At 42.4% G+C, this 17481-nt stretch overlaps 2 protein-coding genes across 4 annotated transcripts in view; both read left to right on the top strand.

Moving 5' to 3' along the window:
• CLTRN (collectrin, amino acid transport regulator) overlaps positions 1-17481 on the top strand; it is a 422295-nt gene that overhangs the window by 20807 nt on the left and 384007 nt on the right. The window contains exon 6 of one of the 2 annotated variants that reach the window (XR_010622497.1): positions 6-838. Coding sequence is in view for 1 of the 2 variants with exons in the window: in XM_065741410.1 (XP_065597482.1) it covers positions 6-162 (157 nt within the window). In the remaining variant the exon portion in view is untranslated. Of the gene's footprint in view, positions 1-5; positions 1351-17481 lie in introns of those variants that run through there. The other variant, XM_065741410.1, reaches the window with a different exon arrangement.
• Positions 8654-17481, top strand: part of ACE2 (angiotensin converting enzyme 2) — a 361754-nt gene continuing 352926 nt past the window's right edge. Inside the window, exons 1-7 of one of the 2 annotated variants that reach the window (XM_065741369.1) lie at positions 8654-8928; positions 11096-11254; positions 13035-13128; positions 13687-13830; positions 14757-14869; positions 15528-15636; positions 16365-16462. In XM_065741369.1, coding sequence (XP_065597441.1) covers positions 8740-8928; positions 11096-11254; positions 13035-13128; positions 13687-13830; positions 14757-14869; positions 15528-15636; positions 16365-16462 — 906 coding nt within the window. In that variant the 5' untranslated portion in view covers positions 8654-8739. The remainder of the gene's footprint in view (positions 8929-11095; positions 11255-13034; positions 13129-13686; positions 13831-14756; positions 14870-15527; positions 15637-16364; positions 16463-17481) is intronic. The other variant, XM_065741368.1, reaches the window with a different exon arrangement.

Below are 17481 nucleotides of genomic sequence, written 5' to 3'. Positions count from 1 at the left end.
TTTAGAAAGAATAAAGAGTCAACAGAGAGAGAAAATTTAGAAGAGAAAGGCGAAGTGACAATAACAATGGACAATGGGATTCCTTGCGAAGCACTGGATTTAAAAGCAGGCCACGTTAATGGAGTCTTTGCAGCAGATGATGAACGGTTCACGTCCTTATGAAATGCTGCCACTGCTATCTGGTGCTCTTTTGAAAGACTCCTGTGCCTACCTTATCTCGTCACTACTCCTGAATGTCAAACATGAAGTCAAGAAAAATGTCCTTTCACTTAATTTCCCTAGAGAGAACCTTATACTGATAACACATACACTGGAGCTTCCATTACAGCGTTTTTGTCCATGAGCAAAGCAAATGAGACCTCACATTATAGTCATTGAAGATTTCAGAAAGATGTGTGACGGAGCAGAGCTGAAACCTGCCTTGTGTCAGGCATTTAATTTTAAATGATTATTTAAATGTCTATTGTTGTTTTTCCCTGATATAAATGTGAAACTGCATTATTCCTGTTACAGGGGATTTCATCTATCATTGTCAATTCTATCTGGGCTTCCTTTTAAGCCATATGCAGAAGTTTTCTCTGTAAGTTGACTTCTGTTTGCTGATACACTGTATGCTTTTGGATGGAATAATGATCAGTGCATGAATGTTTTAGTTTATCTGGAGGAAAAAAGCTCTCATAGCCTCTATAAGAGCAGGTTAAAAAGTGGCTGGGCTGTCTATAGCATTAAGAAGTAGCAAAGATTTGGTACTAAACCTGTTTTTCACATAACAAAGTCAAAAATTACATGACCTGGAAATTAAAAATTGTGAAATCCTTATTTTTTTTTTTAATTAAAGGTCAAAAGAAAAGGGAGATTTTCTAAAGGTGCCTTCTCCTGTGGCTAGTGGCCCAGCTCCCATTAACTTTCTGAGAGCATATTGCAGTTGCGTGAAAAATTTTTCCTACATTTCCAAATAAAAATCTAAAGCAGATTTCAAAGTGATATAGTGAACGCAGCTGAAATCTTCACATGGCTGGAGGATAGCTTCTGAAAAGGTTCAGCTCTTGAAACACCAGCTGCTGTTTTTCATGCATCCTGCCTGGCTGAGGTAAGTAGGCAGAGAGCATTCAGACCTGGGTTTCCTATGTATGTGGCTGGAAGCTGAGGGCGCCAAATGATACCAGGAACTAAGCTGCATTGCTGGATTACTTTGCCATCAGCCATACATACAGACTAAGCTATCTGTGCCTTAATCCTCTCCCTGTTTAACCCAGTGATACATTTCTTGCTGATTTGAGAAAAACTAGGCCTGAGTAGAGTTTCTTGTGTGGGTAATGGCAGACAGAGGATGTAAATGTGTTGAAGTAAAATAGGGTATCTGTGGTCAACAAATGGTATCTGTGGTCAACAACCTCACCACTAGAGGTAGGTTCTGACCACTAGCATCCCATTTTCAGTGGCATGTTTGGAGGTACTATTAGAAAATTCATTTGCTTATTATGTGCATTTTGGATCCTTCACCCATAGAAACAGGTTAAATCGGGATAAAAGCTCTTTGTAAAGGACCCTCCAGTGTCCTGTAAGTTAAGGAGGCTTCTCATGCCCTCAGGTACAAATTCATTACCATTTTGGCTATATTGGGCATCTTTGGCTGTCCATTTGTCTTGGCTCTGGCTCTTGGAAATGGGATGAGCAGAATGGGGAGGGGGATGGGGAAACAGCAGGGTGAAGCAGGGAGACTGAGCAAGTGGAGTGTGCAGCTGGGTGAGGGTGAGGGAGAGGAGTGCAAAATTTGAAATAAAACTGTGGTCCCACCAGTGTTTGCCTCACTTGGTCTTCTTTTGTGTCCTAGTGGTGGGCCCCTCTGGACAAAGAATGTGACTCCTCCATGTTCTGGAGGGTGCACTGCTCACTTCTCAGTTATTGACGATAACATCTCATTGCTTCAAATTGCCTTCAACTACATGGAGACATATTTCTCACAGGCATGTCAAAGGTTAAGTTTACCATTGTTTAAGATTATTTGGAGGGAAGATACAGAGTACAGTCTTATTATTGCTTCCTCAGTCCTTGCTCCGAGGTCTCTCACTCAGTGAGAGTTTTATGTAGGTAATTCTGATCACATCATTTCTAAACCTTTGCACTCTTAACATTCTTTATATGACAGATAGCTACACTGCAGTGTGACCACAATGGATTGCCCTAGCAGCAGCACCTGTGCAAGAGTCTGTGAAAGATTTCAGTATGAAGAGCTCAGTGGTGCAAGAACAACCCCAAGCTATTGTATGAAAACTACCGTTGTTCTGTATTCTGCTGCATGAGACCGGAATAAAACTCATGCAGTATGACAAAGGGCTGAGCATACTTCCATGGCCTGAGTGAAGCTGTGATTCAGCTTGTGGCACTGGCCAGCAATTGGAAAATAGATTGAAAGCCTCTGAGCAAAACACTGTGTGGTGTGGGCTAGCACCGGTGGCACGTATTTAATCACTGACTTCCTCCCGGCTCACCTCTCAGCAATGTAATTACTTTACAGCAGTTTGGTGTAATTTTCTGCTAATGATGATATGGAATTCACCCACAGCATACATCTTGCTTGCCTCTGCACTGACAGAAAATGGCTTGAGAGAAGTAAATGATACATGAGCAGACAGGTATCACACTTAGCAACGCTTAGAAGTCAGTGTTGGTGTTAGCTCTTTAATTGAAATAGCTGCTGCAAATGAGGTTAATCAAGGGCATGGTGCTACAGAAGAAATAAATCTCTTTTCCAGTCTCTCTGTGTAGCGGAAACCTATTAGAAAACAAAGAACACTTTGATTTGGTAAAGCCTGTTCTTCAGCACCTGCAAATGTTACAAAGACAATTTATATCTGTCGAGGATCTGGCCAGATGTTTTATGTAACTTTCACCATTTGTAATTTTTATTTTCTCTAAACCACCTGTCATCAAAAGACCTGATAATAACAGGAAAGTGAGAAATAAGTGACAGAATATACAATAAAGTACTCCCTAATACAATGAGTCAATTGTATTTGTGCTGAGCAGGTCAATTTCAGCAAAGGAACATGGTGTGCTCGAGACAGAACTGTTTTATTTTCAGGAGCTGCATTTGAGAAAAGAGAGAGAAAAGAAGAAAATTCAACTAAACAGAGCAGCAAAAACAGAGAAGTTCTGTTTGAAGATCTGCAACATTTATCACCAGCTCCACATTCCCAGTGAGTCAGCATTTCAGGAAGGATGCTGCATTTCCATTCTGCATTCTTGTGAGGAGGGTATTGATGACTGGGTTAGAGTAAGCACAAACCATGCACGAGTGAGTTGTTTACACTGCTGCTCAGTATCTACACTCTTGAAGCACTGGAGAACATCGGGAACTTTAAAATACTGCCCTTAAATTATAGACTGAATAGATTTTGACACAACCACTTTCTGTGCAGAACCTTGAGTGTTGCATTGACTGCAGGATGGTTGTATAAATTAAATTAGTAGCCCTTATAACTTTGTTATTTAGGGAAGATGACAAACTGGGCAGATGCTAAAGACGTTATTGGGCACATTCTGCCTCCTGCTTTAAGGCAATCTAACTCCGTTCTGTAAACTGATGTCACTCTATGTTGGACAAAACTGCGCTGTCACATCAGCATTTGTTTCTCCTCCAGAACAAAGACCTAGGAGGAGTGGCCTGTCTGCAGCACTCTCCTCTAAATATATTCCCTCTTTAAGTCTGGTAATAGACCTGAACTGAATATTCCCCTTGAGGCTCCATCTGCGCTGAAGATCCTGGGGATGTTACCCCATACCCCTCTTGCAGCCATGTGCTCCTATTTGTTCATCCAGGTAAAATACTATTTTTGTCACACTGACCTCCATAAAGAGGGCTGCACCCTCACAAAGGGCTTCATTTGCTCTGCATTTTGAGGGAAGATACATCTGAAAGCACTTCACTGCTTCTGCTGTTGTTCACAAACAAGAAAGGTGAAATGGGCACAAGGAGCCTTAGGGTAAAATTCAGATCTTGTTCTTTCATCACCTTGGAACAGAATGATTCTCCAACAAATGCAATCACTGTATTATCGTAAGAACTTCTGGTTTGATACTTCATGTTATTTTTGACTTAGCCAGGAACATTACCACATCTTGAAGAGTTTTTCAAGTGTAACCTCCCATATGTGGTAAAATAAAAGAAAATACCTACATTAAAGCTAAGGAAAGAAGTGTAATAAATACTGAAAATAACTCCCAATAAAAAGAGAGTACTTATATTTCTAGATAAAAATATACCTCAGACATTTGGTCAGTTCGTAACCTGTGATGTATGAAATTAGCTGTTTGAAGTGTGCCAGGTTTTTATAGAAAATACATTGATCAACTGCCCGCGACCCATTAGCAATGAACAATCTGTGCTTGGTTTTCCGTGAGTGGTTCCTTTTGGTCTCTCACGGTTTTTGTTTCCCTTTAATGTGGCGTGTAAGAAGAGTTGTGTGCAGTGGAGTGACACTGCAGCTTCCTAAGCTACCAGGCAGTTGCTAAGGAAAAGTTTGCACTGTTGCCTGGTTTGAAGGGCTAAACTTGGTAGTTTTCATATCACATAAAGCTGAAATACATTGACAGCGGTCAGTGACACACGCTGGCTGGCACAAATCTGTCAGTATATTCAGTTTTTTGAATACACTAAGCACTGCGGATGCACTTACCATAATGCATCTGCATTTACAGCTGGATGTTCTGTGGCTGGATTGATGTTGGCAATTCTGCCCAAAATGATGTGGAGGAATTACAGCTTTATAGCAGGGCTTCAACCTTGTTCTCAGCAAATTCAGCAGCTTCGATAGGAACTGGATTTTGCTCAGGATCTTAAAAAAAGAGTCTGATCTTGCTACTCAGATCTCTTTCTTCCTGCTGTGTTTTTCTTTCCCTTAGAGATGACAACTTGAAGCTGTCAGAACATCTTACTAGCTTCAGCAATGGCTAAACAGAGTACATTTAGTTTCTTGAGAAATGACATGAGCTTCGCTTTGTTCTGGCATTATCCCTCTATCAGCTTCTACTGCTCTCCTATCTTTGAGATCTTAATTGCTACAAATTACTGTATGCTGTCTTTATCAGTTGTGGACCAGCAGGAATTCTAGACTTTGGACTTATGTTCCTCCACAATCTGAACAACGCTGCAGAGGCTGATGTGTGGACACATGGCTGTTTGAAAATGAAATGAGACCACTTGCTGCCTCCTTAGTGATCATGGAACAAGAAATGCTGGTTGCCTGGAGGAAAAGCTGCGTATCATGAGATCAATACCTTTCCCTCAGTTGCTGGGGCAAAGTGGCTTTTCAAAATGGGCAAACTGTAAGGATTCATTATGGACCTTGCAAAAACAGTTCCATTTCCTGATGCTTCAGGCATCAGCAACTGCCCTGGGACAGGAGGCTGCAGGTATGGTCAGTTACCTGAGACACTAGCTTTGGGCAGTCATTGGAATGTGGCCGTGCAGCATCCTGCCTCTGGCTCAGCTGCAGGGGCTATGTCTGAGAAATGTCAGACACCACACATGCCTAAGAGTCACTCATGTGGGAAATAGGCTGTTCTGGGGATTAGAAGGACTGTTTGCCCAGCCCCCATTCTGAGCGTGAGGATGAGGGAGAGGCTCTAGGATTGCCCCCAGCGATGCCCAGGAGCTGTTGAGGCAGTGCAGCCCTCTCTCAGAACTGCATCAGAGCGATGCACAACCTCTGGGCCTTCGCTGCCTCTGCAGAGCCACTTTACGAGGAGCCGTCAGAGCAAGGATCTGCCAGGTATTTAACTGACATGAACCACTCTTTGGTAAACAGCAGAGAAGCAGGGCAGCTCCAGCCCTGTGCAGGCAGTGGGCTAGCTTTTGGTCCTCCTGGATGCTTCAAGCCAGGCATCCTGCAGCTGCATCCTTACTGAGCCACTCTCTGCAAATCGTCCACCGAGCAATACTTGTCTGTCTCTTATGCACTGAGAAGAAAGGCAGAATGATGAATGATGAAGTATAGCAGCGAGCTTAAGCAGTACTCCTGTCTGGAAAAACTGTCCTGATAATGGTATTTTATGGTATTTTAAGGGTGTGGTGGCCAATGCACAATGCACAGCTTTCTTATTGAAGCATGCCCTAAATGCAATTCTCTCTTATTGCAGCCCTCATTTCACAGCACAGCTCAGTCAGCACTGTGAATAATGAGGCAGAAGCGGCTCTGTCGGAGCCAAGGTACATCAAACATTGGTGGGAAGCTCTTTAAGAGGACTGAGTGCAGCTAGGGTCCACAGTTCTCATTGCAGACTTCAGAATGGAGGGGAGGACTGGCAAACTGGAGAGTGAGCACATGCTGTTACATCAGGGCAACCTCACCCTCTGCACTGCAGTGGTGACAAACTATCTCAGTCTCAGTACAAGCCAACCAGACCAGCCACAACTGTGTATAACAACAGCTCTGGTTGAGACCAAATCTTAACACTGTTTGTTTTCTTCTAATGGCTGCTGCCTCACAGCCCCTACTGAACTTCATTTTCTCAGATTCCTGTTTCTTTTTGGTGTGTCACAAATGGTCCTGCATCCAAATACAGCACCTGCATGTAAAACAGGATTTTTTTAGCATAAAGGCTAGTTTTAGCATACCAAAATGACTTTGCCAGTGTAAAAGAGAAAAAAAAAAGTTTAAAGCAACAGTCATCGTAGTCCCTGTTTTCTATTTGAAAAGAAGAAATCACATCAAGGTAATTTACATTATTCTTTGCTCTAACAGACAACAGGGCTCATGGACAAAGGAGAAACTGCAGCCAAAAATGGTATAAAAAAAGAACTGTCAACACTTCACCACCTGACAGTCTCACAAGCAAATTGAGGAAAGATAAGCTATACAAGAATCACAAAAGGCACATAATTACTTAAAAAATAGACTCCAGCCCATCAGTCAAGAGATGGGCTGTTTTAATTGGTAGCTCTTCTAGGTCTTGCCGTATTCTGTATGATCTGGATGTGAGAATAGAAAACCTGGTAATAGGTTTGCAGGCATTGCCAACCTGAGTCTTTTGAAAGGTTACAGTTCCAATTGGTTGTAAAAAATTGGAAAAATGATCTGAAATCATCATGATGAACTTCAGCCAAATCTGAAAGGCTCTAATTAGTGCCACCCTAGTGCCAGGTGTACAGAGAGAAAAGGAGGATGGGCTGGACAGAGAGTAGTGCTACTAGAAAGTAATTCTCAGTCTGAATATGAGTCAATTTTGGCTTATGTTTCCAGAAAGGAAGGGTATATCAGCAAGGTGCAGTGTGTAAGACACAGACAGCAACCCTTGTACTGATGACTGATAAGGTTTCAGTTATGATCATTTCTGAAGAAGCACAAGTTGTGGAGGGCCTGGATGGCACCAGCAAGAATAACATGCAATGCAAAGAGTGTGACCTCTGAGGAAGGGTTGCAGGAATGTTGCTGTCATTCCTTTGGGAAAAGAAGATTCTTGGAAGATTCCACACAGATAACAGAGATCTCTTATCCCCGGTGCAAGGGACACAGGTATCAGGAGATATAGATTAAAAAGGAAAGAAACTAAGCTGCCAGCAGACATTGGAATGAATCACCCAAGAGAAGCAATGAGTTCCTCTTTGTCATAGGTCTGTGAGATAAGGTTAAGGTAACAGTCTAAAAGGAGTATTCAGGAATAATCCATGTTCTGAGCAAACTTCTGGGTGGGCTGATTCCTTGAGGTTCTGCTTGATGGGGCCTTTGGTGGTGGCTCAACTGAGGCCACGCTGTTCTCAGCCCCATGCAGACAGAAGGGATTTGGCAGTGAAGGGGCTGGTTGCCTCTTCTCCATGTTACAGGCTTGCAGTGTTTTCAAAGCTCTGCTGGGAACTAGAAACCAACCCCATGGATGTGGCTGCAGCCACATCTCAAGAAGCATTCCCACCCCCCCCCCCTCTGCGTTATCCTGAGCAGAAATGGTCTAGATTATAAAGTACTGATGTATAGTCTGATCGATAACACTCAACCCAAGCTTCATTTCCAGAACTAATTCATACATTGATTTTCCCATTGATTTGCAGTAAGTACTCAGTTCCTAGCTAGATTACCAAAGATATTTAGGTGAAATCATCTTAGCAATCTTAGTACTTAAATCAGTTGTTTTATAGTTAAGGTTAGATCACTACCTATGATGCCACTATGCCCCTTGCTTCTTTTTGGTAATTCACCTTTAAAAATTTAGTTTTGTATGCTCTACTCATTTTGAAAACGAGTTTCAAAGCCTTTTAAAACATGGACCTGAACATCCAACCAGGTGCTCTGGTTGGGGAATTTCTTTCTGCCTTGGAAATAAGGTCATGGCTTGGCGTTGCAGTGAATTTTCTAAATATTTTTACAGCTTATCACCAACCTGTTAAAAGATTCAAAGATTCTGAGCTACCAAAGACACTGGCAGGCTATAGATAAAGTGAGCAGCAGTATCATTGACAGCACACTTGGGAAACATTAACTAAAAGTAAAAGCTTTTTATAAGAAGGCCATAAAATGGTAGGAGTAATAATGTTCTTCCAAAGTTAATCATTGACTTTTGTTTATTTGGCTTTTTACAAAAACTTTTACCTTTCTTCCCTACAATGGATAAAACCTATAAAAGGCCTGGAAAATTGAGTTCAGCCTCTTTAGTTCACACTTGCTATGAATAAGGGCTGATGAGAAGAAGGCACGGAAGCTCACCCGAGGAAACCTACTTCACCCAGAGGTTCCCAGTCCACTCATGAATATGTTGGTTCACTTCTGGCTTCTCTGTGGTCTGAGCGCTGTTGTGACCCCTCAGGGTGTCACACAGGAAGCCCAAATATTTCTGGCAGAGTTCAATGCAAGAGCAGAAGACATCAGCTATGAAAACTCACTTGCTTCGTGGAACTACAACACCAACATTACTGAGGAGACAGCCAGGAAAATGGTAAGCGCTCCATTCCTTGGATTTTACTAGTGTTCTGGGAATCCATTGATTACTTCCCAGTTTGTTTTGGTCCCACTAAGGTGGACAGAAATTTGAGTTCTGCTTTAGGGGCTTGCATTAACGTAGTAATGCTTCACTGGAGTGCCCAGGTCACTGACAACCCCTACAGCTTCGGCTGGTGCCTGGGCTGCCCACACACTGCATGGGGTTGGCTGGAGGATGGACTCACTCCCAGCCACCACCGAGTCACCCCAGTGAGTGGAGGGAAAAGACAAGGGATTGCTAAATGCTTGGATGGAGAGAAACCTTCCTCCACATTCACTGCTGTTCCAAGCTCACCCACAATGGTGTGTCTCAGCAAAAAATTCACATTTTCTGAATGCAAACATTTTTTAAATGCTTGCTGGTGATCTTATACAGTATTCTGTAGTCTTTATGCATCAGGAGACCTTCCCAGCAAATTTATCTCATAATTCTAGCTGTTAGTAGTCTGGCTGGAGGTATTAAACTGGGAAAAATGAAGTTAGATCAGATTTCCAAAAAACCAACAGTGGAATTTGTAGTGTAGTGGTTTAGAACTTCCATTTGAAAGTAACCATAGTATTTGTACTTGCAGGATATTTCAAGCAGCTTCCCTGCTTTCCAACATCAACATCTTGCTGTTCTATTCAACTGGGTCTCTTGGCAAATGCTTGTGTTTGCAAGAGCAGTCAGCCATGCTCTGACAGTTCCTGATACTGCCATGCTGCAGCCTAGCATCTCATAACCTTGAAGCCATTAAAAATGAACAAAAACACCTAGAGATTTGTAGCTACCTGCCTTTTAAATTTAACTCAAATTTTAGAGAAAAACAATTCAGAGCATAAAAATGGAGCTGAATATCCTATGTCTACTTTGGTGCAATAGCATAAGTTTTCCACTCTGTCTTATAGCTTAATTAAAACATGGTTTAATTATAGAATTTCTTAATTAAAGCAAGGAGACTGGTTGCTGGAAGAAATCCTAATGACTAATCATTGTCAATCTGGAATGTTTTCCAAGGTACCAGGTACTTAAACTGTAACGTTTCCAAACACATAAAATGAAAGTCCCATATAGCACTTCCAGCATTAACGAGGTGATAAAAAAAATACGTGAGGAGATACCAGCAATAAGAACCAATTAGTCCAGTGTTCAGAGAGGATATTTTCTCTTGCTTGATCTCTTTGGTAGTGCTGGTAATAAACCCACTGCTTCCCATCCTCCCTTTGTGTGGGAGGAGCTAATGGGAGAGTTAATGAATACTGTCCCTTTTGACTCCTTCCCCTTCATTTTTCTTCTAAATTGGGTCACAGAAGTCATAACTGTTCCTCTGACTTATCAACGAGTTTCTTTAATTGGGGAAAAAACAGACAGCAAGCTTAATGCTTCTGTAACCACAGAACCCCTCTCCTGCCCTGTCACCTCTATCACACCTCTCTTTCTACAGCTGGGGATTTGCACAGTGACTCTCTTCCTCTGGGTGCTTGTCAAGCTCTTGACCAGTTTTGCAAGCTGCTGAGAAATGGACAAACCTGTTTGCTTTGCTCTCATAAAAGAGGAGTGTTTGGAAAGATCGCCAGGGGCTGTGTAGGCCTCTTAAGTCTGTTGCTGCCCAGAAGGAGCAATCTGTTCACTGCCCTCAAGAAAGCCTTGGATGCATTTATTGCATCCTTCAGCAGCAAGATGTAAAAGGTTTTACAAGCACCATCTTCACAGCCCAGGTAGTTGTCACGAGTGCAATTAATTAAACTGTCCCAAGGGCTGAGGTTAATTAATACTGCTCTTGTTGCCATTTTGGACAGGTGCTGATGCGCTAATCTCCCTGTTCAAACATATTTGAAAAAAAAAAAAGGAAAAAAATGATTTTTTAAATATGACTTCAAGACTAAGTAATTTTCATATTCATGCACTAACATTTGGGAGTTTCATGCATATTTAACTTCAACTGGCACAGCTGCCCAGAGAAGCTGTGGTGCCCCATCCCTGGAGGTGCTCAAGGCCGGACTGGATGGAGCCCTGGGCAGCCTGAGCTGGTGGGGGCAGCCCTGCCCATGGCACGGGTTGGGGATGGGGTGGTTTTTGAGGTCCCTTCCAAGCTGCTGCACTCTCAGTGGAGTAACACAGTGCTTGTGTGAACCCCTTGCAGAGTGAGGCGGGAGCCAGGTGGGCGGCATTTTACGAGGAAGCCTCCAGGAATGCTAGCCGCTTCCCACTAGCTGACATCCAGGATGCTGTCACGAGGCTCCAGATCCAGTCTCTGCAGGATAGGGGATCCTCTGTGCTGTCATCGGAAAAATACAGCAGGGTAAGTAAGTTGCTGAGCATAGCTCATTCGTGCAACATGAGTGAGGGTATGGAGCTGTCACCACTCCACTTGGCTTGTGACTGTGATTTTTACAGGAGCATATACCTGCACCAGGTGACCTTAGAAATACAAGGGGTGTCTGGCTTCCCACTCATATCAGCAGTTTGTCATGTAATCCATGCAATAAACTGCAAACTTGCACCCGCCTCAGAGTTGCCCTTGCACAAGTGGACAGATTAGTCACATGGGAAAGGAGGACCCATGCTGAGTGTGCAGATATATGCATAGTAAGGGTAATAAGCAGGACTTGGGTGAAAGAATGCTCAGGGGATCAGGCAGGTGGAGACAGAGAGAGCCTTTCTTCAGCAAGAAGTTGAAGCCAACTTTTAGCAAGATTCAGAGTGAGGTTTGAATTTTCACTGATGGGTTCATGTAAAACACGTGTTTATGATAGCAACTATATGTGCAATTACAGTGAACAATGCAGTGAGCTCCACAGACACCCACTCAAGGGTTCAGTTAGCACCTTACGGCTGGAGGTAGAAATGTAAGATAACACTGTAACAGGGGATCCAACAGTCCTACTTATTGAGGAGCCAGGAATTGGTCTTGATCCTTGTGGGTCAATTCTGACTTAGGGTATTCTACGTTCTGTGGTTCTATGGAGGGATAGTGAGGTTTTTTTGCTAAGACCAGCAGAGTTAGCCACAATGCATGAAATGCAGCAGACTGGCTGGGCTTCCTGTCTGGTCCAAATGAGATGTGTCTCTAGAAAGATATATTGCCTTGCTGGGAATGCTGAAGGTTTATGGAAATATATATTTATTTTGGAGCAAGCAGTGCACTAATAGTAGTGCTGTCTCTCTTGAGGAGGTATTTTCTTCAGTATCTTCTATATTTAGACACATCCAGGTTCCTAGATAAATAGTCTTTGGGCTGAAATGATTGATTTTTGCATGAAAAGTGACTTTCTGCAGGCTGATAGCATTCTGTAGGAATATTTAAATATTTTAAACTGACACAAAAATTTCTTGGGATCTTCATTTTAATGCCGACTGTGATAAAGTTGGAGCTAGTCATCAATGTCTCCTCCCACTGACGGCTCTAAATCGTTCTGGTTTAAAGCTTAAATGGAGAAAATAAAACTAGTCCTGAAGGAAAAGGTAGTGTCTGTTTTTCACAAGACATGAAAGCTTGAAAAGAAAAAAATAAAAATAAAAATAATTGGAAAAAAAAAAGAGATTGAGTTGCATAGCACAGATTCTGATCTGAATGATTCCATGATTCTGGATGCATCTGGACCCAAGATATGGACAGCAACTTCACAGTGGTGGGCTTTGAGCAGGCATGTGCAAGGATGCAATGAGTTCAGCCTGACAGCCTGCACAGAGGGGGCCCTTCTCACTGTTGCTCCAAACTATGAGGTACCAGGAGGCTACAGATAGATCCATGTTCATGGGAGCATGTTGATAAACTTTATTGCTTTATTGCAACTGTCTATTGACAGTTCAAGTTCATTTAATGCAGAGCTCTGCTGACTGGATATTAAGGACCTGTAGATTACGTCATATATTCAAGAGATTATGTGTCTCTTCCAGTTAGGCCCTGCTTCAGTAATGTGTCCAGGCAAATTCTTTCATTAATCTCTACTGAGCTTAGATATAGGCTTAAGTGTTAAGCTGGTGGGTGAAGTGTTGAATAGAGCTCTTAAGGAATCAGCGTATCTAGCTGTTATTTTGCACAGTGTGTTTCTAATGGGATATCTCACATTAATTTGCAGCTGAGCTCCGTGATGAACTCAATGAGTACCATCTACAGCACTGGGACTGTCTGCAAAGCCACCGAACCGTTCAACTGTTTGGTGCTGGAGCCAGGTGTGGCATTAACAAGTGTTCCTATGGTACCCTTTGTAGCATGAGTTCAAAAAGTGAGAGGACCCCGTGAGAGCCTCCTGACTGTGAGAAAACAGGCTGGAATTCTCCCAGATATACCCATAGTTATATCCCACTATCTAAAACAGTCAAAGTTTCACTGCAGCTTGCAGCTCAGGGACCTTGGGGACAAAATACTGGACATGAGCCAGCAGTGTGCTCTTGCATCCTGGAAGGCCAACGCCTGGGCTGCATCAAAAGAGGGGTGGCAGCAGGGAGAGGACAGTTCCAAGAGCACTACCAAGTCAAGGGATGCTGAGGCAGGAAAAGAGCGTAACCAATTTAACTGACTCATGGTCTGTTTTGTGTCTCTTAAAGATAAGAAAGGAAAAACTTTAAACCAAAAAAGAAGATGCAATAAAATAATGGGATTTTTTAAGGTATCAAGTTATCTTCTTAGGTCATGGCATTCCTTTTGCTTTGGCTCATTTGCCTGCTGCGAAAGAAAGAGATTCTGCTTTTTTGAAGCCTGGTACTTATTTTTTGCTGTTGTTCTGACAGGTCTGGATGATATTATGGCCAAGAGTACAGATTATCATGAGCGACTGTGGGCCTGGGAAGGCTGGAGAGCTGATATTGGCAGGATGATGAGACCATTATATGAAGAGTATGTTGAACTTAAAAACGAGGCTGCAAGGCTTAATAGTAAGTTGTGTTGTCTTTCTTTCTCTCATTCTCTTTCTTTTTTTTTTTTTCCTGACTTCTCTTGAGCTTAATTTTGCACAATTTTCACAGACTTTACAAACCAGATCATTTTACACTTTGATGATGGGCTTTTTGTATGCATTTGCTCTCAGTGTGCACGATGCAAAATTAAAATGGAATGCAGACATGCACCAAAGACCAAGTCAGAATTATGACTTGAGCATGGAACATAAGGGAGATATCTTTGTTGGCACTCTTCTCAAATGTCGTAATATTTCCCTTCACTAGATACTGCCTTTTCTTGAACTGTGCTGCTTGTGCCTTGAGGGCAAGCATGCCCAAGCTAAAAATCTTTCTTTCTAAATCTTTCTAAATATTTCTTCTTTCCTCCCAGCCTTCCTGCATCAGCCTTAAGCAGTAATGCACTTTTAAGCATTCTGTCCCAGTTGGAATTATCAGGTTTTGTAGGTTGAGGGCAGCAAACGTAGCAAGGTGCTTGAAAAGAACTTTGCATTAATGGATATGTGCTTCCATCAGAGTCTCCCCATAAATTGCAGGGAATTCTCTTCTCAAGGAACAAGCCTACTGCTGTATCACCTACTATCCTATATATTTTGTTCCCTGAAAACTGTCAGTCTGGAGCTAGAAATCAGCTATGGGACAAATAGTGATACAAGTGGAAAAAAAAGCTGATTTTGATGAAAAGTTTTAACCAGTTGGAGACATCATTATGACCCTCCTCCATAGCACTAGGGAAAAGACTTCAGCTATGAGCCTTTCCATCTCCAAGCTTGATGGAACTTGGTGAACTGAGATGCAGTGCAATTGAAAGGCTGTTGCTGGTCTGCATGACGTCAGCAGGGAGCTGCACTGCTGTTGGTGGCTGAACTGTGTTTTATCCTGGGGTGACACCTCCTGCTTTTCAGATTATAATGACTATGGAGACTACTGGAGAGCAAATTATGAAACTGATTATCCAGAGGAGTATAAATACAGCCGTGACCAGCTGGTTCAAGATGTGGAGAAGACATTTGAGCAGGTAAGGGCAGGAAGAATCCTTTATGGGGCTCTTGAACTGTACTTTGGCTCATGTACTGATGTTGTGAAGGAAGACTATAGACCTGCTCTAGACTAGCCAGTCTTAGTCTACTTGGATTTAATAGCTGTTGGGGATCATTGATGGCATTTTTTGCTCTGCAGCCATTCAAGGACAAGCCCAAAAGGAAGAAGTAGGGACCATATAGGCCTGTATCTTTTTCTGGAGTAACGTTTTCCTCTTGATCTTTTCATTGCAAAGACTTTGTACCAGCCTCTAAAAGGAATTCTAAAAGGTACCCCTTCCCACAGTTCTCCAACAGTTGCCACATGTGGATATGGTGCATCTTGGTCCCACAGATTTTGCCCTGCCAAAGGTTTCAGGTCTTTATCTCTTCCAAGTAGAGACTGTGAGGGTAAATAGCAGCCTGGTCACTCCATGTCTAAAGCTGGAAATGCTCCCTGACTTATAGCTGAAGAGGACATCTTGGGCTAGAGTATGGCCTTTGTGCTTAAGCTCCAAGATGGGGACAGAGCTCAACCACAAGCATGGTGTGCATTTACCTGTAGGGGGAATTCCATCAAATACCTCTGTTCCAAAGGGACAAGTTGGATAGAGCCAAGAGAAATTAATTGGCTTCCTTCTCCTCCTCTGCCTCCAGATAAAACCTCTGTACCAGCAGCTGCATGCCTACGTGAGGCACCGTTTGGAGCAAGCCTATGGCTCTGAGCTCATCAACCCCACTGGATGCCTCCCTGCTCACTTGCTGGGTACGACAGCGTGGCCGGTTCGCGCAAGCCTGACCTTGTACGCGGGATGACCACCTTCAAGGCACAAGGGAACAGAGTAATCTGCCTGTTTAATATTAACAAACAGGGTACAGATAAGAGAAGGAGAGAGGGGAAATGAAATGTCCCTGGCAGAGATGGCACAGTTGCTCAGCAGCAGAGGCATGTGGGAAGGCAAATGTCTCCATCCATGCTGGAGCCATGGGCACCCAACTTGAAATTCCAGCGCTGCACTGGGACATTTCCCTCCCCTCAGCAGCACTTGAGACTTTCATAGAGGTTTATGATTTGCCCTTTCAAATCTTCTCCAGAGCATTTCATGACTTTCCTTTCAAAGCATGCAGCATCAAGCTGCCATACCTGTAATGTATACGAGCACAACAGTGTCAATCACGTGGCGGGGCAACACGTGCATTCAGCTTTGAGTAGACCTTTAGGAAGGTAATCAGTCCTGGAACTGTACTGCATGCTCACTGAATGGCTAATTTTGGGGAATAGAATAAAAAGAATTATTGATCAGACTTTGATACATTTATGACTTCCTGGAACTACTGCCCTCTACTTTGTGTCTGGATCAACCCAGTGTAGGCATATAAAAGTGCCTGTTTCTAATACTGAACAACTTATAGAATTGTATGACATCTTTGAACAATACCTACTCAATCATGTAAGGTTCTTCTATGTTTGTTTGTTTTTTTCCTCTTTTGAAGGTGATATGTGGGGTAGATTTTGGACAAATCTGTATGACTTGACTGTTCCCTATCCAGACAAACCAAATATTGATGTAACTTCTGCAATGGTCCAAAAGGTAAAACATGATAAAATCTTTATTCAAAGTTCTTTATGGTATGAATTTAGATGTCAAAAAAGTTACACACTATGTAGAAAACAATAACTGTCCTAAGGCAGTCACACCATCAGCAAATAATTGCTTTCTGCTCTTCACCTTAATGTATTCATTCATTTCCTACAGTAACTTTTCCCTTAGCTATTCTCTCTCTTTGTTCTCCAGTTTCTTTGACCTGGCTTAATCTCAGCTCTATTTCCTGAGATACTTATCCATTAAGATATATATTTTGTAAATATAAATATTGTAGGACTCATGGAGCTGGCTGGTATCAAATATGAGATATGCAAGCCATTACCATAATCAAATAATTTGTATATAACAGGATTTTTTTTTTTTTTTTTGCCAGTCCTGTTTATTTGGGTGCAGCTAGGAAACTGAAATGCTACCTGCCTCTTATCTGTTGATAACTGCATAGCACCATAAGGTCTGTGTTTGAGTTGTGCAGTGTTAACAACCATGACTCTTTTGCCAGACCGAGAATATGGGTGAAGATAACTCTCTGTACTGAACCCTGCCACTTCTAATAAAAAAGGGGGAGTTGAGTGGAATTTGTTTTTTGAAATGTGATAATTTACCGTATATCTACCTTCCACAAATAGGAACTGCTCTATTCAAATGTTATACTGGCAAGAGAATGGATAGCTAATAAATCACACCCATATTTTCTAGCACTGAATACCCTGTAGTCTTAAATTTACGTATTGTGAAGCACCACTGTGAGGAAAGGATGCCTTGCTTACAGAGCTGCAGGGATGAAATCTGGGCTTATCTTTGTTTGTGGATGTGCCTAATTTAGGACTGGTATCTGACTTAGCCATCTGCCACATAAATCTGTAAAAACTCAGTGCAGTCAACTCAGAGTTCTTGTGGCATTTCCTGGACATTCAGTTGCAATATTACAGGCAGCTCATACAGATCTATTTGCAACCTTTAAAGTTCTGGCTGAGCCCTCCACTCACATGTTTACTATGATCATG

Source organism: Cyrtonyx montezumae, unplaced genomic scaffold (assembly GCF_038088225.1).
Source record: "Cyrtonyx montezumae isolate F1298 unplaced genomic scaffold, pur_monq_1.0 scaffold_3, whole genome shotgun sequence".
Classification (NCBI taxonomy): Eukaryota; Metazoa; Chordata; class Aves; order Galliformes; family Odontophoridae; genus Cyrtonyx; species Cyrtonyx montezumae.
This window is presented reverse-complemented; position numbering and strand designations above follow the sequence as displayed.